This window comes from Hemitrygon akajei, chromosome 9 (assembly GCF_048418815.1).
Source record: "Hemitrygon akajei chromosome 9, sHemAka1.3, whole genome shotgun sequence".
Classification (NCBI taxonomy): Eukaryota; Metazoa; Chordata; class Chondrichthyes; order Myliobatiformes; family Dasyatidae; genus Hemitrygon; species Hemitrygon akajei.
Genome location: NC_133132.1, coordinates 167,576,234 through 167,602,133, shown reverse-complemented (window position 1 = coordinate 167,602,133; position 25,900 = coordinate 167,576,234). Strand labels below are relative to the sequence as shown.

Sequence of the window (25,900 nt, the reverse complement as noted above, 5' to 3'; positions counted from 1 at the left end):
CCACCCTTCCCTAATCCAAACTTCCCTTAAATGTTGAAATCAAACATGCTGGCAGCTTATTCCACTCTCCCACTAAATTCCCCATCATGGTTTTAGTTTACAGGTTACATGAGTAACTTGGTGTGCTTTAAACCTACCTTTTCTGATGCCCAACTTGTGCTAACTTGTCAATGTAAACCAATGTCTAAAAGAATAATTCCTTTGGCCAAATTCTGTTTTCCCTAGCAAACAGGTGTGTGACTATTCTGATATTTGGCCATTGGCATGATTGGCAGAAGTAACTCCTGGTGTTTTATGCCACAAGAGGCTTCTAATGGGTACAGGGTGTTAACATCTCAGAGGATCTGTTCTGGCCCCAACGTTGTTGTATTTACAAAGAAGGTACACCAGCTCTCTATTTCATGAGGGGCTTGAGTGGAGCAAAGACTCCAGTAAATTTCTACAAATGTACCGTGTAAGGCAATATGATTGGTTACAGCACTGTCTAGTATGGAGTGTAAATACACAGCATTGTACAAAGCTGCAGAGGGTTGTAAACTCCGCCAGCTCCATCATGGGCACCACACTCTCCACCCCCCCCCCCCCCCCCCATCGAGGACCTTTTTAAAAGGCGATAATTCAAAAAGGCAGCATCAATTATTAAGGACTCCCATCACTCAGAGCGTGCCCTCTTCTCATTGCTATGATCAAGGAGGAACTACAGGAGCCTTAATATATACTCAGCTTTTTAGGAACAGCTCTTCCCCTCTGCCTCTATATATACCATACTCTCCTTTAAATAACATACTCTCCCTTTAAATAAACTTACTCTCCGGGACCCCCTGTAAATACTGACGCACTCACCAGGATCCCCCAGGACTGACGAAGGGTCTTGGCCCGAAACGTCGACAGTGCTTCTCCCTATAGATGCTGCCTGGCCCGCTGTGTTCCACCAGCATTTTGTGTGTGTGTGTTGTTTGAATTCCCAGCGTCTGCAGATTTCCTCGTGTTTCCCCTGGGACTGGTTGTGTTTGTTATATTTTCTATTTCTGATTGTACTTTTTATTTTGTGTGTTGCTCTGTACTTCTGGCACAAAACATCAAACTTCTCGACATATGTCAATGATAATAAACTGGATTCTAATTCTGACGGATACTCTGACAGTGCAGAAAGATATGCTCATCACTCAGGATAAATTGAGAAACAACACAATAAAATACTGGTTCAGAGACAGTAAATTGAAGGCATTTTTCAAAAGATATATACATCACCGTGCATCTGAATTTCCTTTAGCAACATTCTTTAAGAATAAGATCATAGCGAATGAGAGATCAAAGTTACCTTGCACCAAGGTGAGGTTTCTCAGAGTAAGTGAATGTTCCCAGTCCTTCAGCCTCAGATCCTCTGTGACATTGTTCAGTATGGCCACCTCTTCCTTCAGTTGTTTCGCTGTGTTTTGCTGAACGGCTTTAAGGATCTTTGCATCTTCTGATACATTTGCTAAGCGTATTTGAAACTGCTGAAGTCTTGTGTGATAGTAGCTAATGTCCTCTTTAAAGGTGCTGTTGACTATAGTTAGTGTCCAACGGACCTCCTTCACCTGCCGACTCAGATTTCCTACATTGGATGTTATCTGTTTCAAGCTTGCTTGTTGCTTTTGGAATGTATCCTGTGCAATTCCTAAATTGAGAGACAAATTGTATATGACTTGTCTGTTTGTTAAACTAAACTGTTGTAAATCATCTTCTAAATCAATCACAGACGCATTAATGTCATCCATGCGTGATTCAAAGCTCTGCAGCTTGGTTTCCAGTCTTTGAACAGATTCTCTCAGTTGAAGCCAGAGCGCTGAGCGATTCCGGAAAAGGTCATTCAGTTTCAAAATATTATCCATGACATCTGCCTGAGATGCCTTTTCCTCCATTGCTTGTTGCATGTCTTTGAAGTCTTCACCTAAGGTTGTAATGTTGTCTGTCAATACTTTCCAATCAACGGGTGAGTGTTGATGTCTGGGAACTGAAAAATATTAATGTAAACATTCATAAACACAAGAGGTTCTGCAGATGTTGGAAATCCCAACCAACACACACACTGCTGGAGGAACTTGGCAGATCAGGCAGCATCTGTGGAGAGGAATAAACTGGCTCCCCTCTTACCTTTTCTCTTCTCCTCATTTGTCTATCAGCTCCCTCTGATATCCTTTCTCCTGTACTTTCTCTCATGCTCCCCTTTCCTCTCCTATCAGATTCTTTCTTCTTCAACCCTTTACTTTTTCCACCTATCACCTTGTAGCTTCTTACTTCATACCCCCTTCCCCTCACCTGGTTTCACCTATCACCTACTAGCTTCTACTCCTCTTCATGTCCCTCCCCCACCTTCTTATTCTGGCTTCTTGTTCCTTTCCAATCCTCATTAAGTATTTTGGCCCAAGACCCATTTATTCCTGTCCATAGAATGGCCTGACCTATTGAGATCCCCCAGCATTCTGTATAGGTTATTAACATAAACATTACTTGCAAACATCTTGCAGTTTTAAAGATTTAATCATATTTTGAACAAAGTTACTTTAAATTTCATTTAAAATAAGCAATTTGTACACTTCTACTGAAAACTCATCAATTAATTCAATCTTAGGATGTGCTAACTTCACGGGAAAAGTTAAATGCTAAAAGCATTGCTTACTGCAACAGATTTATAACATTTATAGCTGATGATTAAGTAATAAATAATTGGGACTTTTATGTTTGGATGGGGAATGTAATAAATAAATTGGTACATTTACTGGCAAAGCATAAATCATAGGTAAATTGTGTAAATAAGCACATTGCATTGCAGTGCCTGTGATCACTGATCGGGGCTCAATTCCACCACTGCCTGTAAGGAATTGGTATGTTCTTCCAGTAATGTTTCCTTTGTGTTCTCCAGTTTCCTCTCAATTTCCAAAAACATACGGGTAGGGTTAGTGAACTGTGGGTTTGCTACGTTGTCACCAGAAAGGTGGTGACAGAAAGGGGACGCAGGAAAGAAACTCGGATGGTAGTTTGCCTCCCAGGTGCCAGGGTCCAGGATGTTTCTGATCGTGTCCAAGATATCCTGAAGTGGGAAGGGGAACAGCCAGAGGTCGTGGTACATAGTGGTACCAACGACAGAGGCAGGAAAAGGGAGGAGGTCCTGAAAACAGACTACAGGGAGTGAGGAAGGAAGTTGAGAAGCAGGACCACAAAGGCAGTCATATTGGGATTACTGCCTGTGTCAGGCGACAGTGAGTATAGGAATAGAGTGAGGTGGAGGATAAATGCATGGCTGAGGGATTGGTGCAAGGGGCAGGGATTCAGATTTCTGGATCATTGGGACCTCTTTTGGGGCGGGTGTGACCTGTACAAAATGGACCGGATTCACTTGAATCCCAAGGGGACCAATATCCTGGTTGGGAGGTTTGCTAAGGCTATTGGAGAAAGTTTAAACTAGGATTGCTTGGGGGTGGGAACCGAACTGAAGAGACGGAGGAAGAGGTGGTTGGCTCACTATAGAGAAAGCTTGGAGACAGTGCAAGAGGGAGGATAGGGATGATCGAGAAGGGACACGCTCAGACCGATGGTTTGAGATGTGTCTATTTTAATGCAAAGAGTATTATGAACAGAGCGGATGAGCTTAGAGCGTGGATCAGTACTTGGAGATATGATGTTGTGACTACTACAGAGATCTGGATGGCTCAGGGCAGGAATGGTTACTTCGAGTGCCAGGCTTTAGATGTTTCAGAAAGGACAGGGAGGGAGGCAAAAGAGGTGGGGGTGTGGCGCTGTTGATCAGGAATAGTGTCACAGCTGCAGAAAAGGAGGAAGACATGGAGGGATTGTCTACGGAGTCTCTGTGGGTGGAGGTTAGGAACAGGAAGGGGTCATAACTCTACTGGGTGTTTTTTATAGACCACCCAATAGTAACAGGGACATCGAGGACCAAGTAGTGAGACAGATTTCCGAAAGGTGTAATAATAGCAGGGTTGTCATGGTGGGTGATTTTAATTTCCCAAATATTGATTGGCATGTCCCTAGACTGAGGGGTTTAGATGGGGTGGAGTTTGTTAGGTGTGTTCAGGAAGGTTTCCTGACTCAATATGCAGATAAGCCTACAAGAGGAGAGGCTGTACTTGATTTGGTATTGGGAAATGAACCTGGTCAGGTGTCAGATCTCTCAGTGGGAGAGCATTTTGGAGATAGTGATCACAATTCTAACTCCTTTACCATAGCATTGGAGAGGGATAGGAACAGGCAAGTTAGGAAAGTGTTTAATTAGAGTAAGAGGAAATATGAGGCTATCAGACAGGAACTTGGAAGCATAAATTGGAAACAGATGTCCTCAGGGAAATGTACGGAAGAAATGTGGCAAATGTTCAGGGGATATTTGCATGAGGTTCTGCATAGGTACGTTCCAATGAGACAGGGATAGGATGGTAGGGTACAGGAACCATGGTGTACAAAGGCTGTTGTAAATCTAGTCAAGAAGAAAAGAAGAGCTTACAAAAAGTTCAAAAAGCTGGGAAATGATAGAGAGATAGAAGATTATAAGGCTAGCAGGAAGGAGCTCAAGGAAGAAATTAGGAGAGCCCCTTCTGGCGGACAGGATTAAAGAAAACCCCAAGGCGTTCTACAAGTATGTTAAGAGCAAGAGGATCAGATGTGAGAGATTAGAACCAATCAAGTATGACAGTGGAAAAGTGTATATGAAACCGGAGGAGATAGCAGAGGTACATAATGAGTACTTTCCTTCAAATTCACTATGGAATAGGATCTTGGCAATTGTAGGGATGACTTACAGTGGACTGAAATTAAGAAAGAGGATGTACAGGAGATTTTGGAAAGCGTCGAGTTGGATAAGTCACCGGGACTGGACGGGATGTACCCCAGGCTAATATGGGAGGTGAGGGAGGAGATTGCTGAGCCTCTGGCGATGATCTTTTCATCATCAATGGGGACAGGAGAGGTTCTGGAAGATCGGAGGGTTGCGGATGTTGTTCCATCATTCAAGAAAGAGAGTAGAAATAGCCCAGGAAATGATAGACCAGTGAGTCTTACTTCAGTTGATGGAGAAGATCTTGAGAGGCAGGATTTATGAACATTTGGAGAGGCATAATATGATTAGGAATAGTCAGCATGGCTTTGTGACAGGTAGGCTATGCCTTATGAGCCTGATTGAATATTTTTTAGGATGTGACTAAACACATTGATGAAGGTAGAGCAATATATGTAGTGTATATGGATTTCAGCAAGGCACTTGACAAGGCACATGCAAGGCTTATTGAGAAAGTAAGGAGGTGTGAGATCCAAGGGGACATTGCTTTGTGGATCCAGAACTGGCTTGCCCATAGAAGGCAAAGAGTGGTTGTAGATGGGTCATATTCTGCATGAGACCGGTGACCAGTGGGGTGCCTCAGGGATCTGTTCTGGGACCCCTGCTCTTTGTGATTTTTATAAATGACTTGGATGAGGAAGTGGAAGGATGGGTTAGTAAATTTGCTGATGACACAAAAGTTGGAGGTGTTGTGGATAGTGTGGAGGGCTGTCGGAGATTACAGCGGGACATTGATAGGATGCAAAAATGGGCTAAGAAGTGGCAGATGGAGTTCCACCCAGTTAAGTGTGAGGTGGTTCACTTTGGTAGGTCAAATATGATGGCAGAATATAGTATTAATGGTAAGGCTCATGGCAGTGTGGAGGATCAGAGGGATCTTGGGGTCTGAGTCCATAGGACACAAGGCTGCTGCACAGGTTGACTCTGTGGTTAAGAAGGCATACGATGCATTAGCCTTCATCAATCATGGGATTGAGTTTAGGAGCCGAGAGATAATGTTGCAGATATATAGGACCCTGGTCAGACCCCACTTGGAGTACTGTGCTCAGTTCTGGTTGCCTCACTACAGGAAGGATGTGGAAACAATAGAAAGGGTGCAGAGTAGACTTACAAGGATTTTGCCTGGATTGAGGAGCATGTCTTATGAGAATAGATTGAGTGAACTCGACCTTTCTTCCTTGGAGTGACTGAGGATGAGAGGTGACCTGATAGAGGTGTATAAGATAATGAGAGGCATTGATCTATGATACTTAGAAACATAGAAACATTAAAAACTACAGCACAATACAGGCCCTTCGGCCCACAATACTGTGTCAAACATGTACTTACTTTAGAAATTACCTAGGCTTACCCATAGCCCTCTATTTTTCTAAGCTCCATGTACCTGTCCAGGAGTCTCTTAGAAGACCCTATCATATCTGCCTCCACCACCGTCGCCGGCAGCCCATTCCACACATCTCATCACTCTCTGTGTAAAAAACTTACCCCTGACATCTCCTCTGTACCTACTTCCAAGCATCTTAAAACTGTGTCCTCTTGTGGCAACCATTTCAGCCCTGGGGAAAAGTCTCTGACTATCCACACGATCAATGCCTCTCATCATCTTGTACACCTCTATCAGGTCACCTCTCATTCTCTGTCACTCCAAGGAGAAAAGGCCGAGTTCACTCCTTAGGGGATTCCCAGCACAATTCTCACACTGATTTGATTTGATACAAGCAATGCATTTCACTGTTTGTTTCGATGTTCGTGTGACAAATAAGCTAATCTCATTAATGTTATCTGACAACAGATGATCATGGACTTCTGAAAACGTGCTGTCTGCTCAGTTATTCTTTAACTATTCACTTTAAAAATATGGACAGCACAATCACATAAACAGGGTTATAGAAATCCACAGTAGATTACAGGCCCTTCGGACACAATGTTGTGCTAACCATATAACCGATGCTAGAAACTGCTTAGGATTTCCCTACCGCATAGCCTTCTGTATTTCTCAGCTCCATGTGCCTATCTAAGAGTCTCTTAAAAAACCCTATTGTATCCACCTCCGCCACCGTTGCTGGCAGTGCATTCCACACACCCACCACTCTCTGTGTGAAATACTTACCTCTGCCATCTCCCCTGTACCGACTTCCAAACACCTTAAAACTATGCCCCCTCCTGTTAGTTATTTCACCCTGGGAAAAAGCCTCTGGCTATCCACACGATCAATGCCTCTCATCATCTTATGCTCCTCTATCAGGTCACCTCTCATCCTCCATCGCTCCAAGGAGAAAAGGCCGAGTTCACTCAACTATTCTCGTAGGGCATGCTCCCCAATCCAGGCAACATCCTTGTAAATCTCCTCTGAACTCTTTCTTTGGTTTCCACATCAGGGACCAGAAATGAACACAGTTATTTATCACATGTACAGCAAAATCTGCAGTGAAATTAACAGCCAACACAACAGAAGGATGTGCTGTGGGCAGCCCGCAAGTGTCACCACACATTCTGGTGGAAACGCAGCATGCTCGCAATGTTCAACACAACAAAGCAAACAACAGCTTTAACCATACGACCGTAAGATAGAGGAACAGTACAGGCCGAGAGCCTTCAGTCGCTGCTCGTATTATGACCCTTTCATTTCCAGAATCAATCTCGTGAACCTCTCTTCTACGTCAGTACTTCTGTAGAAAGATTTGCCAAGAACAATCATGGTCAAAGACCACAATCGCCCACGTTGTGCGAGACAGCGCATGATGACGACGACGATGACATTCGGGCAAACATGATGCTAAGGCACCTTCATGAGTTTTTTCTTTGAGCATCACTTGTGCCAAAGTAGTCTGCATTCCAATAAATTTTTCCACAAAACTATTTTTATTACTCAAGCTCTCTGTAGCTTATCTTGTGATCGTGCTTTCTTTGCCTTGGCTGATCATGAATATTAGAGTGTAATTACACATATTCACTCAGTTTATAAAATTCAGTTGCTCTGCACTTTCACCTCTTCACCCTGTGTAAATCTGTATAAATCTGTCCTGCATCGAAACCTGGGATATCATCAATCTGGTCATGTAAGTAATTTAAAACTATACACAGTGGGGTAATGGTATGAATCATACTCCCAGGAATGTGGACTGGGATTTCAGCCTCACACTACTTTGTAAAATTATACCTTGTATTCCAGATGTGGGCTAACTGCAGTTCAGCTAGGCCCAAAGTCCACTGGAGTCTGGAGGCCTGGAGGTGGCCTATCCTGGGGTGGAAGGAATGTGTGTTCGTGTGTGTGTGTGTGTGTGAGAGAGAGAGAGAGATTGGGTGGGATTGAGAGTGAGAGAGATTGGGTGAGATTGGCCTGTTTTGCTGTTGTTTTGTTGTAGCTGCAACAACGCAGCCTCAGAAAAGAGGGATGTCCATTTAGAACAGAGATGAGGAGAAATGTCTTTAGCCAGGGAGTGGTGAATCTGTGGAATTCATTGCCACAGGTGGCTGTGGAGGCCAAATCATTGGGTACACTTAATGTAAAGGATGATAGATTCTTGATTAGTCAGGGCATGAATGGATACGGGAAGAAGGCAGGAGATTAAGTCTGAGTGGGAAAATGGATCAGCCATGATGAAATGGCAGAGCAGACTTGATGGGCCAAATGGCCTAACTCTGGTCCTACTTCTTACAGACTTACGGTCATATTATGTTGGTATTGAAAACACGGTGATACTTGGAAGCTATGTCCAGGACATCCTTGGACCGTGTTGGTCATTGATGCAAAAGACACATTCCATTGTATGTTTCAATGTACATGTGACATAGCAAATCTTTAGTCTTCACTCATGCTCAGTGCAATATCCTGGCCACAGATAACCAGTGTTTAATACAGCAACTTTCCTCATCACACACGTCAAGTTAAGTTTAGCTATACATATGTATATAACATATATAACCACTAAATGTATATAGAAATGAGACATTTCTTCGATCCAGGATGTAAAGCACAATAACACACATAACACACAATAACTTATGAAGGTAAGGATAACATCTACAGATGAATTACACATAAATAACAAACTAAAGTGCTTTAATATTAAATATTGTAAGGTACAGAACAGATTAACCAATGACACTTCCAATACAATGCAACTGGGAGTTCAGAAGCCTGGGGGAGGAAATTGTTTCTCATTCTGACTGTTCTTGTTTTTATGCTTCGTAGTCTCCTGCCTGATGGCAGAAAGTCAAAGAGCATACTGGATGGATGGCTGGGATACTTAATAGTACTAAGATCCCTGTGTTCATAATGCTGCTGATAAATGTTCCCGATGGACGGTAGGGAGGCCCCTAAGATCCTCTCAGCCATCCTCACAGTCCTCTGTAGGGACTTTCAGTCCAATGCTCAACTGTTCCTATACCGGATGGAGATGCAACTTGTCAGGATGGTGTCAATGGTACTCCGAGGAGCCTTGCTTGGCTCAATCTCCTTAGGAAGTGGAGGAACTCAAAAGGTGAAGGCATCTATGGAGGGGAATAAACGGTTGATGTTCAGGCTGAAACCCTTCATCAAAACCACTTTCCATCCTGTTTATTATGATATATAACTTAACCCTTTATACCCTGGTAATTAGGTCTATGCCTGAACCATCAACTGTTTACTCCCCTTCATAGATGTTACCTGATCTGTTGAGTTCCACCAGCATTTTGTATGTGTTGCTCTGTATTTCCAGCATCTGTGGAATCTCTGTGTTTATAATTTCCTCCATTGGTTCCCTGCCCTTGTACTCAAGCTTCTTTGACATGAAGCCAATAGACCATCAGATTTTTTTCATCAATTTCCCTGTTGGACGTTGGTAATTTATAATACTATGAGTCTGATTCACTGGTCCATTGGTTGAGACCAGCAGCTGGAGAGCTGCGTGATCTCGGTTGTGGCACAGACCAGGCCTCATTCGTGCCTCACGGTCGCTTGATGCAGCCACTGAGGAAGGAGATGCTGGAGCTGGCTTTGTGTTGCTGGATTGGAGGCTAACCCCTCCCGTCAGTGCTGCCCTCCAGTGTTTGCCTCCAAGCTGGATTGCATGTTTCTGCAGCTGTGCTTGCACGGTATGAGGAACTGAGGCGGGGTTGTCCTTGCAGAAACATGTGGCTCCATCAATCGACAAGCTATGACGCTCAGGGGCTTGGGTTACATTTTTTTAAGATTGCTTTTGTTTTGTAACTGTACGCTTTCCTGCTTTCATAATGATGAGCAGTGTGTGACAGTGTTTCTGTATTTTGCACCTTGGCCTCAGAGAAACACCGTTTCGTTTCACTATAGTCGTATCTATGGCTGAGTGACAATTAACCTTAAACTTGAACCTTTTCATTAGTTTCTGATGATTTGTTTACATGGATGCCCTTTGCTCTTCCACCTTCAAATGTCCTGCCGCATTGGAGCCTGTGGCAAATGAGATGCTCGAGTATGCCCGTACTCACTCGTCATGATGGCCTGACTGGATGTGAGAAGGTCCCTCAATTGGCAATTCCCTCTGGAACTGATGGTTGTCAGTCAAGACCATTCAGCTCAGAATTGCCAGAAAGCACAAATCTCATTTGCATTATCTACCGATGAGAAACAGGGTCTCAGTTCAGATCTCGAGGCCCTTCACATTTGTGGTGAACTAGATATACCTGTCTGACTGCTCCTGTGGCTCCTCCCAAGACCCTGCTGACTGCCCCTGTGGCTCCTCCCACAGACCCCTGTATAAAGGCGACTGTGGCCTGCTGCTCTCCCTCATTTCCCAGGATGTAGTGTTGTTCTTCAGTCAATAAAAGCCGATATCTCACTTCCTAAGTCTCGGCGTGAGTTATTGATGGTGCATCAACATTCACATTCTATCTATCAAAAAATGAACCTTTTGTTATCCTCTCTCTCTGCTGGATGCTAACTAATATATCACTAATGCTCCATACCTTGGAAATAACTTTATTCTTTATTTTGATAATTTTCTATTTTTCTATCTCAGATTTACAGTATGTTTATTTATTTTGTTTTAATTATTCTACTCCTTGTACAATTTTTTTGCAAAAGGCCCAACTTTGTTAACTGTGACAATTTTCTCCCAAATGTAATAGCATTTGCAAACCTTGTAAAGCTATTACTTTCACAAACACAAGAGATTCTGCGGATGCTGGAAATTCAGAGCAACATAAAAAACTGTTATTTTCGTCGCTTACGTATCTACTACAAGATAGTAGTAGTAGATCCTTTGGCCTTTATTACAAAGGGAATTGAGTACAAGAGCAAGGAAATCCTCTTGCATTTGTACAGAGCCCTGGTGAGACCACACCTGGAATATTGTGTACTGTTTTGGTCTCCAGGGTTAAGGAAGGACATCCTGGCTGTAGAGGAAGTGCAGCGTAGATTCACGAGGTTAATTCCTGGGATGTCAGGACTGTCTTACGCAGAGAGGTTAGAGAGACTGGGCTTGTACATGCTGGAATTAAGGAGATTGAGAGGGGATCTGATTGCAACATATAAGATTATTAAGGGATTGGACAAGATAGAGGCAGGAAATATGTTCCAGATGCTGGGAGAGTCCAGTACCAGAGGGCATGGTTTGAGAATAAGGGGTAGGTCATTTAGGACAGAGTTAAGGAAAAACTTCTTCTCCCAGAGAGTTGTGGGGGTCTGGAATGCACTGCCTCTGAAGGCAGTGGAGGCCAATTCTCTGGATGCTTTCAAGAAGGAGCTAGATAGGTATCTTATGGATAGGGGAATCAAGGGATATGGGGACAAGGCAGGAACCGGGTATTGATAGTAGATGATCAGCCATGATCTCAAAATGGCGGTGCAGGCTCGAAGGGCCGAATGGTCTATTTTTGCACCTATTGTCTATTGTCTACTAGAAAGTGAAACTACGTGGAATCTATTTTCTACAATTTGTCCAGACTGAGGCCCTCAGTTGGTCGTGGTTGACGAGGATGTTGTGTCCCAACTGTCTGCGTGATGTACAAGCCAGGACAGCTCAATATGGAGAGCAAACTGTTGCCCATGAAGCAAGCTCCCCTTCTCCACCCTGCTGATCAGTCCAAAGGAATGGCAGAGAGCTGCCGGTCAGCATTGAACTCAATGTAGGATGGCCTTAGGGACTCCAGCTCCGGAATTTTCCTTGAGGTTTACTCCAAAGTCTTCCCCATGAGTGGGTAGAGCCATAAGGCGGCAGATGTTTGAAATCGAGTTTTCCTTCTCCTAGATGAGCTGGCAATCACAGCTGTTGAGCCCCATCTTCCCAAAGCAACTTGATTTAAGATGCTAGTAAACTGCCTTTGCCTCTTGTCCCGTCAGGAGAAATGGTTCTATCAGGCTTAGTAGCTAAGGCATACGTGAAGGCCAGGAGTTGGAGTTGGTTACTCCTTCTCCTGTCAGTAGAAACAGATAACATCTACTGTTCATAATCAACATCTTAATTCAGTACCTCATAAGTAAATCCCTTCCCAACATTGAGCACATCTACATGGAGTGCTGTTGCAGGAAAACTGCATCCGTAATCAGGGGCCCCCAACACCCAGCCAGGCTCTCTTATTGCTGTTGCCATCAGGAAGAAGGTACAGGAGCCTCAGGACTCACATCACCAAGTTCAGGAACAGTTATTACCCCTCAACCATCAGGCTCTTGAACCAGAGGGGATAGCTTCACTCATCGTCACTTGCCAAATCACTGAACTGTTCCCAGAACCTGTGGACTCACTTTCAGAGACTCTTCATCTCATGTTCTCGATATTTATTGCTTATTTATGTATTATTTTTATTTATTTGTTTTTGTATTTGCGTGGTTTGTTGTCTTTTGCAGACTGGGTTAATCCCCAAGTTGGTGTGGTCTTTCATTGATTATGTTATGGGTATTATTCTATTTTGAATTTATTGAGTAAGGAAATGAATCTCAGGGTTGTATATGGTGACATATATGTACTTTGATAATACATTTACTTTGAACATTGAACTTCGGACCCTGGCTGAGACTCCTGGGTGAGGATGTCTGATATTGAAATACCTGATGACCCCTGGTTACCCCACTGCCAATGTGTTCCAACACATCCTTGGGTGTACCTCAGAATCCCAGACTTTATGCCCATGGGCAAAGTGAGCCTAATTAATTGACTCTTAAAGTACATTAAGCACGTGTTGGATGGATAAGCAGATTTATTTTAATATTTTTACTATGCTTTTGTTTTGCAAATTGGGAACAACTGTTTTCTCCTCCCTCTGGGAATCCCTTTAGAATTCTAAACTATGGATTCCGATGTTTGATAGATTGTGATGCAAACTGGATTGCTGTTTTAACCAAGTGTGCTCTTTGTTGGCCTCAGTTCAGTTGATTTCAGGTTATCGTGGTTGTCTTTCAAATTTTTCCCTGAAATTCATTGGAGTCAGATTCAACCAAACAAGTTTGCATCTCAGTCACCAAACTGACTCCTTATTTTTTTTTAAACACTGATGTCATGTGCATTGCTGTTTCAATTGATTCAAATTTGATTTGACTTTCAAACAACATCAAATCAGCTTTGCTCCGGCTTCTCTGGGCTTCATGTTCGCGAGCTCTGTGATGCTTTGCTCCGCTGTGGGATAAACTGAGAATGAGGCTCTGGGCCTGTTCCAGCTGCTCCGGGCTTCGTGTCTGCGACCTCTGCTGTGTGGTAAACTGAGGCTGAGGCTCCGGACCTGCTCTGGCTGCTCCGGGCTTTGTGTCTGCGACCTCTGCTGTGTGGTAAACTGAGGCTGAGGCTCCGGGCTTCGTGTCTGCGACCTCTGCTGTGTGGTAAACTGAGACTGAGGCTCTGGGCCTGTTCTGGCTGCTCCGGGCTTCGTGTCTGTGACCTCTGCTGTGTGGTAAACTGAGACTGAGGCTCTTGGCCTGTTCTGGCTGCTCCGGGCTTCGTGTCTGGGACCTCTGCTGTGTGGTAAACTGAGACTGAGGCTCTGGGCCTGTTCTGGCTGCTCCGGGCTTTGTGTCTGTGACCTCTGCTGTGGGATAAACTGAGATTGAGGCTCTTGGCCTGTTCTGGCTGCTGCGGGCTTCGTGTCTGGGACCTCTGCTGTGTGGTAAACTGAGACTGAGGCTCCAGGCCTGTTCTGGCTGCTCCAGACTTGGTGTCTTTGGATTCTGTGTTGTTCTGAATGGTGTTTGCTTGCTTTTATTGTTTGCACAATTTGTGTTTTTTTTCCTCTCTCCCTGCACATTGGGTGTTAGTTGGATATTTTTCAATGGGTTCTTTTAGGTTTCTTATTTTGTGGCTGTCTGTAAGGGGACAAATATCAAGGTTGTATAATATATACATTAACAATAATGCATGCACTTTGAACTTTGAACTTTCTTCCAGTATCATTTGAATATGATGTCTTTTATTTAACTACCTATCTACTGTCTGGTATGGGGAGGGGTGGGGTCTACTGCACAGGACCGAAAAAAGCTGCAGAGGGTTATAAATCTAGTCAGCTCCATCTTGGGCACTAGCCTACAAAGTACCCAGGACATCTTTAGGGAGCAGTGTCTCAGAAAGGCAGCGTCCATTATTAAGGACCTCCAGCACCCAGGGCATGCCCTTTTCTCACTGTTACCATCAGGCAGGAGTTACATAAGCCTGAAGGCACACACTCAGTGATAAAGGAACAGCTTCTTCCCCTCTGCCATCTGATTCCTAAATGGACATTGAACCCTACCTCACTTTTTTTTAATATATACTATTTCTGTTTATTGCACGATTTTTAATCTATTCAATATATGTATACTGTAATTTATTTATTTGTTTGTTTGTTTTTTTCTTCTATATTATGTACTGCATTGAACTGCTGTGGCTAAGATAACAAATTTCATGTCACATGCCGGTGATAATAAACCTGAATCTGATTCTGATTTATTCTTTTATAATGTATTTAGAAAAAGTGCTTCCTTCCTAACAAGTCTGCATCGCCCAATTACACCCATATGACCAATTAACCTACTAACTTATACGTACGTCCTTGGACTGTGCGAGGAAACTGGAGCACCTGGAGGAAACCCACGCGGTCACGGGGAGAACGTGCAAACTTATGACAGACAGCGGCAGGAACTGAACTCGTGTTGCTGAGCCCTGTAGTAGTGTTACACTACCAAACTGTGCCGGCCAATAAAATGAAACCAGGTAGATATAGTGGCCATGTGAACTTGTTCAAAACTTACAACTGAAGTATCTGTTGTGTTGCTTTTATTGAGCTTTCCCTTGTAGTATTAGCTTTCTTTATGCCAGCTCATGTATTTATATAATCACTTGTTTGTCTGTGGTTCCTGAAGGCTGTTACAGCCGTGGAGTTTGATGCACCATCAATAACTCTCTGAGACGTGAAGGTGAGATATAGGCTTTAATTGACTGGAAGAAAGAACAAGCAGCAATTGACCACCATGCTACATCCTGGAGACTGAGGGCAGGACTCAGGCCCCAATCGCCTTTATACCGGGGTCTGTGGGAGGAGTCACGGTCAGTGGGAGGAGCCACAGGAGCTGTCAGCGGGGGGGCGTGTACAGACAGGTATATGTAGTTCACCACAGGGTTGTAATGAGAACAAGCTCCCATTACATATTAAATGCTCTCAATAGCGTGCACCTGAAATGGACTCTGACAACCAAGCCCAGCTCCTGGCCTTCAGTAATCCCAGTGGACCCACTTCTACTGACAGAAGGAGCAAAGGCGGGTTTTTGGTGCCTTGAAACCAGTCGCTTCGGGCAGATGGGGCTTGTTGGTCGTGGTTGGCAGCTCATCTAGAAGGAAAACTCTGATGTCAAACTAGCACCGATTTGTGGCTTGTGGGGAAGGCTTTGGGAGTAAACCCAGAGGGAAATATCTGGAGCTGGAGTCTCTATGAGGTAGTCCCACACTGAGCTCAACACTGGCTGGAAGCTCCTGCGATGTTGTTGGTGTCAAACTCTGTTGGTCTCTGCCGTTCCTTTGGATTGGTCAGATGTGTGGAGAGCGGGAGCTTGGCCCATTGGCAACAGTTTGCTCTCTGTTTGTACTGCCCTGGCTCGCATCTCTAGACAGCCAGAACACAGCATCCATGGTCAACCCCGACCGCTCATGTAACTTTCAGAATCTTTGGTTTTAAATTTCTGCAGTTTCTTTGCCTGCGAAGGGGAAGTGTGACTCCGTCAGTGCCTGTTCACGGGGTTTCTTATCCAGACCAGTTTCACCAGGTTTGCAGTGTAAAAGGAAAACGTTCCTCTGTTACTGCTTTTACTTGCCTTCCTTCCTGGTACAGACTGACCCTGTATGACCTGTACCATGATGTACTATGAGTAACTGCAAGCAGGCTTTCCCACTGACATTGGGTGGGACTACAACCAGAGTTCGTGGGTTAAGGGTGAAAGGTGAAATGTTTAAGGGGAACACGAGGGAAGATTTCTTCACTCACAGGGAGATGAGAATGTGAAATGAGCTGCCAGCACAAGTGGTGCACGGGAGTTTGATTTCAACATATACGAGAAGTTTGGATAGGTACATGGATGGGAGGGCTCTGGTCCAGTGCAGGTCAATGGGCGTAGGCAGTTTAAATGGTTTTGGCATGGACTAGATGGGCCAAAGGGCCTGTTTCTGGCTGTATTTTTCTATGACTCAGTGACTCTAAGATTTTCACCTCACTCTTGACTTCTGAAAAATCTTCTGGACAACACAGTCTCCAGATTTAACAGGCTAAAGAAGCCCTGATTGAAGCATTGCACAGCATCAGACAGCTCCCGTGCTTTAGTCTCTGTTTCTTCAAATGCCACGTGGTCATGAGAGAATGTACAAACTCCTTACAGGCACTGGTGGGACTTCTACTGCACCATGCGCCATACTTCCATTATCCTAACCAGTCATATATTTTACTGTCTAACCTAATTTTACTTAAATCCAATATCGTGAAATATGAAATGCTGTGACTGAGGAAACCATTAGATCATTGCTTGTACTGTCTCTCCTGCTCGGATTACTTCATGTCATTTATTCTATAAAGTTTAATAATATCACCAGTCATCTCCTCTGACAAAGGTATCAGGTAATCATCTCCATCATGAGTAATTTCATTTCATTTCCTCTATAAATTGCATAAACACTTACAGCTGAAACTAAAATACTAAACGTCAGCAAAAAAGGACAGATTTTCCCAAAGACTCATAAAACTTCTACAGCAATCTTATATTTCATAAGGACAGTGTCAGAATCAAATTTAGTATCACCAGCATATGCTGTGAAATTTGTTGTTATATGGCAGCAGTACATTGTGATACATAATAGTAACTGTAAATTACAGTAAGTATACACACATATTAAACTATGTAGTGTAAAAAGAGAAGAACAATAGTGAGGTAGTGTTCATGGGTTCAATGTCCATCAATGTGTTGATATGGAAGATCTGGCTTGTGGAGAGTTTCTAATTTAAATGTCACAGTTTTAAGAGCAGAACTCTAGTTCAGAAAACTCCCTTTTAAATATTGCCGACGCAGGCCTCATGCTTATCTCAATGCTTTGTTTGAGTGCCAGAGGTTCCTGTCAACTACAGACTACATATCTGCAATTGAGTTTCCTAGAGGAGTTGTCTCTATAAATTAGAACATAGAACATGACGGCACAGTACATGGCCTTTGACCCATGATGTTGTGCTGACCTTTTAACCTGCTCTGAGATCAGCCTAACCTCTCCCTTCCACAGAGCCCTCCGTCTCTCTTTCACCCGTGGTCCTATCTTAGAAGACCCTAATGTACCTGCCTCTGGCAGTGCATGCACTCGTCACTTTCTGTAAAAAAACAACATTGCCTCTGACATCCCTCCCTAAACATTCCTCCAATCACCTTAAAGTTATGCCCCATCATATTAACTATTTCCACCCTGGGGAAAAAAATTGTCCTTGGCTGTCCACTTGATCTATGCCTTTTATCACCCCTGTAAAGTCACCTCTCATCCTCCTTTGCTCCAAAGAGTGAAGCTGTAGCTCCTATCCTCATAAGACATGCTCTCCAATCCCGGCAGCATCTTGGCAAACCTCCTCTGCAATCTTCTAAAGCTTCCACATTCTTCCTACAATGCGACAACCAGAAATGAACACAATACTCCAAGTGTGGTCCAACCAGAGTTTTATAGAGCTGCAACATTTCCTCGTGGTTCTTGAACTTAATCCCCTGACTCATGAAGGCCAGCACATCCCCTTAACTTGTCTGGCAACTTTGAGGGATCTATTGATGTGGACCCAAGTTCCTCGAACTGTGAAATCCCATGCCATAATTATGCAAATCTTGTTCACGATTAGTGAACACCCATTCAGTGGAGTGAAATTCTACCTCAGCATTTTACTCAACAAATGTTTAGGTCTTTGTTAGATTTTAGTGGTCTGTGTACATGAACTCTTAAATCAATTTGCAGATATTTTATCACTGAATGTCTATTTGTCACTTTCTTTATTTGTTCAGAGTGGGTGGCATCGGTTTGTACTGAAATCAATCTGACCCAGTTGCCCACTCACTTAACTGAACAATGATTTTATTCTAGATTTAGTTTCTATTAAGATGCTGGTGCCAAACATAAATATATGGCCTCCTAGTTTAGGTGGGTGGCAGGGTGAGATACATCTCTACCAAAGGAGGTGCCAGGCGCTCTTTCCCTCTGCAGCCTGCACGTCACCCTTGGGCAAGGTGTACCACCTGCTTAGCCCACCCCCACCCCACCCACCCACCACCGATCAGGGTCACGTGAACCCATGGGAGCAGGTGGTGGATGGTCGTGTGAGCAGCCGGTGAAGATCACAAGTCCTGGTTATGTGACCACTGACACCAGGCAGACAATCTCTGAAGAGTATTGATAACGGCTGGGATCACCCATCTTGTAAAGATACTGCCCAGAAGAAGGCAAAGGCAAATAACTTCTGTAAAAAAAAAATGCAAAGTACAATCATGGTCAAAGGCCATGATCGCCCACTTCACACTGCTGTGTATTTGATAGTTTAATAATATTTAAGTAATCTTGTATATATATGGCATGACACGTAATGATGATGACGATGATGATGTAACCATGTGAGGGTAGCCGGCTGCCTCATAGACTGGTGAGTTAGGGACAAGCCTGTCCTAGCATATGAAGTCAAATCCGGCCAGCTGGGAGGATGAGATCTACAGTGAGATCCATGGCTTGGAAGGTGGTTCTGTAACTCTCCGTGGAGAGCGGAGGGCAGGATAAGACACAGAAGACATCATGGTCATCCACTCCAACCAAGGAAAATGCCAGTTTGTGATGCTCGTGTGGTAAACCATGTATACCTGTCTGGACACACCCCTCTGCTGACTGCTCCTGTGGCTCCTCCCACAGACCCCTGGATAAAGGTGATTGTGTCACTGCTCCTCCCACAGTCCAGGGCAGCCATCCAGCATGGACGTGGTCCATTTTACTGCTAATAAAAGCCTCTCAGTATTTACTCTACTTCCAGTCTTTTGGATTTATTGACAGTGCATCAGCTTGTTCGTACCACTGGCCCCAGACATCTGAGGTCAAGAGAGTGGAACTGCCCCAGTGCAACGTTAAAACTTAAAAAACTCTCCTACACAGGTTTCCTGTCCTTGTCGGACACGATGGGCAGCCACCACCATTTTTTAGGCACTGTCCTGATCATTATTGTTATTTTTCAAAGTTCACTTTAGTGATACAGCACGGTAACAGGCCAGTCTGGACCAACAAACCCACACCATCTAACTGCACCCAGTTGGAATGAGGGAGGAAATTGGAGCACCTGGAAGAGACCCACGCAGATATGGGGAGAACTTACAAACTCCTCATGCAGCAGCATGAGGAACAGAGCATTTCAGCTGAACGCTGAATTTGAGAGTCACACCATCATATCTCGGACAACAATTAAAACCACACGTGCTCTATGTGAGGCTCAAACTCACAGCCTCAGCATTTCCCCACTGTACCACTCCCCATTCACACACTTTCTGATCGCCGCCTTTCTTTCTAATCATCACACCAGGTAATAAATTGTCATTGGTTTTGCAAGCTGGCAGTTTAATAAACTGTCTCTCTGATAGAACCTTAGGGAATGTAAACTGGAAATCAGAAATAACCACATTCTCAGACAGTTTTCTGTCTGCTATCTCATTTCCTCAAAATATTAGGTTTTTTGGTCTCGACCCAAATTTCGGGAATCTATGAACTCAACTCAAATCATCAGACCACAAGACATTGGAGCAGAATTAGGCCATTCAGCCCATCGAGTTTGCTCTGCTGATTTATTATCCCCCTCAATCCCGTTCTCCTTTTGTAACCTTTGAGACCCCTACTAATCAAGGAATTATCAGCCTCCGTTTTAAATATACCCAGTGGCTTGGTCCCCAGAGCTGTTTGCGGTAATGAATTCCACAGATTTGCTACCCTCTGGGCAAAGAGCCGCTTAACTGCTTTGGTACTCTGTTTCTAAACGCAAATTTTAAAGCTTCCTAACGTTAATCGTAATTTATTAAGGTTTTTCATTGTTTAATTAATCTGTAGTAATTTTAGATGCTAAATTAACACTAGAATCATGACAAAACTTTCAGGCTACCCAGTCCAATCCTCGCTGATTTGATTTGATGCAAATGTCACATTTGCTGTATCTTTCAAAAGTTCAAAGTTCAAAGTAAAATTTATTATCAGGGTACATACATGCCACCCCATACAACCCTGAGATTCCTTCTCCTACGGGCATCCTCAGCAAATTTCTGGAAAGGTAACTGTAAACGGGATCAACGAAAGAGCAAGAGCATAGAAGACAACAAATGGATATGTGACAAATAAAGCTAATTTTTATCTATCTTGTTTTTTTTAGGGAGTTCATTAGAGAAGTAAAAAGATATAATGACGGGCAGTTTGGAGTTAGACTGACTGCGAAGCAGCGATCTTATCCGTATCCCGTCTCTATAACCTGGAGGAAGGTTGTGAGCAGTGGCAAGTATTTTGTGAAGGAATCTGGGAGGTATTAATGATTTTGAGGCCCTCCATTTGGTCGAGGCTGACCATGGATGTTGCGTCCCAGCTGTCTAGATACGCAAGCCAGGGCAGTACGATATGGAGAGCAAGCTGTTGCCCATGCAGCAAGCTCCCCTTCTCCATGGAGCTGATAAATCCAATGGAAGAGCAGAGACCGATACAGCTTGGCACCAGCAATATCACAGGAGTTACCAGTCAGCGTTGAGTTCACCACGTAACTTTAGGGACTTCAGCTCTGGATTGTTCTTAAGGGGTTACGCCCAAAACCATCTTCATGAGTGGGTACAGCCATAAGGCCATGGAGGTTTGAGATCAGAGTTTTCCTTCTCTGAGTTGAACTGCCCACCATGGCTGAAGTACCCCATCAGCCCAAAGTGACTGGTTTTAAGGCGCCAGTAACCCGCATTTGTCCCTCATCCTGTCAGTAGAACCGGTTCCACCAGGCTTAGTAGCTAAGCCACACGTGAAGGCCAGGAGCTGAACTTGGTTGTCAGAGGCTATTTGAGGTGCACACCACTGGGAGCATTTAATAAGTAGTGAGAGCTGATCCCCACTACCACACTTCCCTCCTCCGCTGGTCATAACAACCTTAAGGGACCTATTAATGATCAAGTGTTAGAGAATAGGTTATAGGGGAATAGGATTGCTCCTAAAACCAGGATAACTAAAAGGGCAGAATGTTTCATTCCTTGTTCTAGGGAAATATATAAAGTTTGCCTCATTATGGGAAGGATGTGGAAGCTTTAGAGAGGATGTAGAGAAGATTTACCAGGATATTACATGGACTAGAGTGCATGTCTCATAAAGGCAGGTTCAGTGAACTTTTCCCTTTGAAGCAAAGGAGGATGAGAAGTGACTTGATAGAAGTTTACAAGTTGATTATAGATAGATAGAGTGGACAGCCCAAAATGTTTTCCTAGGGTGGAAATTATTAATGTGAGGGTGCATCATTTTAAGGTGTTTGAAGGAAAGTGTAGGGGGGACGTCAGAGGTAAGTTCTTTACATAGAGAGCGGTGGGTACCTAGAACATCCTTCCAGGCGTGGTGGCAGAGGCAGCTACATTGGGGACATTTCACGGGCTCTTAGGATGATAGAAAAATGGAGGGTTAGGAAGGGGGAATAGGTTCGATTGACCTTAGAGTAGGTTAAAAGGTCAGCACAACATCATGGGTCGAAGGGCCTGTACTGTGCTGTAACGTTCCAGTGAATACGTACTGAAGGTACTTGAAGTATCTATAAGAATGCTAAAGGGTCTCAGCCTGAAACATCAACTGTGTATTCATTTCCCTACATACTGCCTGACCAGCTGAGCTCCTCCAGCATTTTCTGTGTGTTCCTCTGGACTTCCAGCATCTGCAGAATCTCTAGTGTTACTGTTTTGTTAGCAGTACTTGCACAGTAAAGGGATCTTACAAAGTGACCATTAAATGGTTAAAAATATGAGATTTTTGAAGAACATGGAAAAGTTATTATAGCCAATAAATCCATCCCTTTCAGAGTAATGGAGAAGGCAGGCTGCATTACCTAATTGGAATAAGACAATAGGTTAGTAGTGAGATCACTTGAGTTGAGTAAGATATTCTCCTAAGGGGTTGGGTTGTCTATTGATGGATCCTCAAGTGGCTGTAGAAGCCAATCCAGGATCAAGATATTCTGATGCATTGTTGGTAAGAGTAAGTGGTGGCTGTGGTTGCTGGTTGGATACTTTGATCATTAATTTTCTCCTTTTGAAGACAACCTTACTGTGGTGCCCCTTTTGAAAATGAATAAAAACTGAACTACAATTTCTGATGGTAACAGGACATAACTGCATTCCAGTGAAAGCCAGCTCCCTGTGGTCTTAATATCCTCTTTACACCCAAACAAGAATCTAAATGGGGCTACAAACATCTTGTACACATTTATCATTTTTTAACCATCCTACTGTATACTCTTGTTTATAACGTTCAAAATTATATTCAACTTCATTTGTATTCACGTCTGTAAAAAATTTCGTAGGAGATGTTGGATCCATTCTGCCCAATTCTATTTAGATAATTATGCTAGGGAGACTAATTTGAAGAATACATAATCCGCCGCATGGAATCTCTCTAAAGCTGAATTAGGTTTTAGGAATCAATGGTTCAAAACTGAGGTGAGAGGATTTACTTCTTTCAGCGGCTCATAAATCTTTGGAAGTGCTGCTCAAGGGAGCGGTGAAGGCTGAGTCATTGCACATATTCAAGGCTGAGTAGACAGATGTTTGGACTACAAGAGGATCAGGGGTTACAAAGAACAGGCAGGAAAGAAGAGACGAGGCCAAGATTCGATCAGGTATGATCACATTGACCGGTGAAGCAGGCTCAAGGGACCGTATGAACTTTTGCTCCTACTTCTTAAATTCCCAGGTTTTAAACTAGAAACCAGTTACACTCAGTGGCCACTTTATTAGTTACCTCCTGTACCAAATAAAGTGCCCACTGAGTGTACACTCATGGCCTTCTGCTGCTGTAGCCCATCCACTTCAAGGTTCAACGTGTTATGCATTCAGAAACTCTCTTCTGCACACCATTGTTGTAATGTGTGTTTACTTGAGTTACTGTTGCCTTCCTGTCAGCTTGAACCAGTCTGCCCATTCTCCTCTGACCTCTCTCATTAACAAGGCACTTTCACCCACAGAACTGCTGCTCACTGGATTAGTTTTGCTTTTTGCACCATTCTCTGTAAACTCTGGAGCAGGGTTTCTCAACCTGGGGTCCATGGACTTCTTGGTTAATGGTAGGTGTCCATGGCATTAAAAAGATTGGGAACTCCTACTCTAGAGACTGTTGTGCATGAAAATCCCAGGTGTTCCACAGTTTCTGAGATGTTCAAACTACCCTGTCCGGCACCAACAATCAATCCACCGTCAAAGCTATTTCAATCACATTTCTTCCCCATTCTGATGCTTGGTCCAAACACCAACTGAACCTCTTGACCATGTCTGTATGCTTTTAGTCATTCAGTTGCTGCCATGTGTTTGGCTGATTAGATAATTGCATTAACGAGCAGGTGTAACTAATAAATGGCCACTGAGTATGTTGAACCTACTGAGGTAGTCCTTGAAAACAGACCTTTGGTAGCTTGACTATTAGTGTCACAATATGCTCTAACAATGTCACAACCCAAGTGCGAAGGAAAGACAGACTCATTGTAGAGACTGCGACCAGAGTTTACTCATAAGAGTTCCAACAGAATATCAGTGGCTTGGCTGAATGACACCATGAGATGTAACATTCTCAAAACTAGGACCCCGTGATTAGCACTAATTGGACATCCACTTAAATGATGCAAATAACACGGAAACCCTGTGCCTATCAAAATGAATTTAATGAGTTTATACAGGAAGCACCAGGAGACTGCATTACATAGAGTGAGTCATTCGAGGAAATCTATACGAGTAATAACTATTATTAAACAGCAATTAACCAGTTCAGGTGCTCTAAAAGCCTAGGATCCCTCTGCTCTCTGGTGCCATTCACAGGCCTGAAGAGCTCATTACAATTATGGCACAATCGCCCATAATGAATCTGCCACGGACAAGCTGGAGATTGCCCATACACGCTTCACATTTGTTTCGGGATCCAGGTAGCTAATTAACACATACTAAAAAGATAGCAAAATAAATGATCAGATTTTGCAGTTTCTAGAGATCAAATAGTCATACTCATTGCACAAATCCACTGTGGAGAGAAAGTGGAATTAACTCACTTTATCTTTCTGTCTGTATCAGAAGTGAACCATTTTGCTGGTCCTCCACCTCTGATTTTGTCTCAGGTTTTCTCCCTTTGCAGGAGACCCATGAGGCTACAGTGAGAGCACACAAATGCCTTACGGACGGCAGCGGGGATTGAACCCCGATTTGCTGGTCTCTGGCACGGTTGTAGCGTTACGCTAACTGCTATGCTACCTTGTCACTCACTGGCTTTGTGCAGGTGAAATCTGAAACCAGATTCCCTGCTTGCATCTTTGGCTGTGGATTCACTTTGTGATAATCTATATTGGTTTCCAGCATCAACCTAACTTCCTATACCTTAATATCCAAACTCTGTTCAGGCACACAAACTAGCAGTATTTGTACTCTTTTTTTTTCTTTCCAAAACGGTTTCTTTTCTTATATATATATATATTTATTTATTATTATTTTATCTTTTTTGTATTTGCATAGTTTGTTGTCCTTTACTTATTTATTTAGCGATACATTGTGAGTAGACCTTTCTGGCCTTTCGAACCGTGCTGCCCCCGCAACCTCTGACAAACCCAATTAACCCTAACCTAATCGCGGCACAATGTACAATGACCAATTAACCTATTAACCAGTAAGTCTTTGAACCGTGGGAGGAAACTGGAGCACCCATGGAAAACCCACGTGTTCCACCACGGGGAGAACCCACAAACTCCATACAGAATGGCACCAGAATTGAACTCTGAACTCTGGAATGCCCTAGGCTGTAATACCATCGCACTAGGTGTTACGCTACCCAGGTGCCCATGGTTGTACATTGGTTACTTTTCCGTCATCGTCGTTGGCAGTTTTCCTTTGACTCTACTGAGTTTCTTTCTACCTACTGTGAATGCCCACAAGAAAATTAATCTCCAGGTAGTATATGGTGACATGTGTGACCTTTGATTCCTCTAATCTGTTCTGATTTCTTTTACACATTTCTGTACATTTTTAACTTGCCAGGCAATTTTCAAATTGTGCTTCCGAACCTAAATACAAATTACTTTTACATATAGAGAACAAAGGCAGACTTTGCACTGATGAAAGCAATAGGCCAGCATTGATTCATATAGCTCAACAACACAGACACAGGCCATTTGGCCCATCTACTCTGTGCCAAACTGTAATTCTGCTTAGTCCCAACAACCTGCAGCCGGACCATAGCCCACCACAGCTCTTACATCCAAGTATTATCCAAATTTCTCTTAAATATTCAAAATGAACTCACATCCACCATTTCCACTGGCAGCTCCTTCCACAGTCACACCTCCCTCTGAGTGAGGAAGTTCCCCTTCCAGGTTGCCATTATATGTAAGTATTATTATATTAAATATAAATACTTTATATTAAAT

The 25,900-nt window shown here is 43.5% G+C and overlaps 1 protein-coding gene across 1 annotated transcript in view; it reads right to left on the bottom strand.

The window, feature by feature from the left end:
- The window catches only part of scara5 (scavenger receptor class A, member 5 (putative)), a 161,190-nt gene that overhangs the window by 77,988 nt on the left and 57,302 nt on the right, over positions 1-25,900 (bottom strand). Inside the window, exon 4 of the mRNA XM_073057455.1 lies at positions 1,322-1,996. Within this exon, the coding sequence (XP_072913556.1) occupies positions 1,322-1,996 (675 nt within the window). The remainder of the gene's footprint in view (positions 1-1,321; positions 1,997-25,900) is intronic.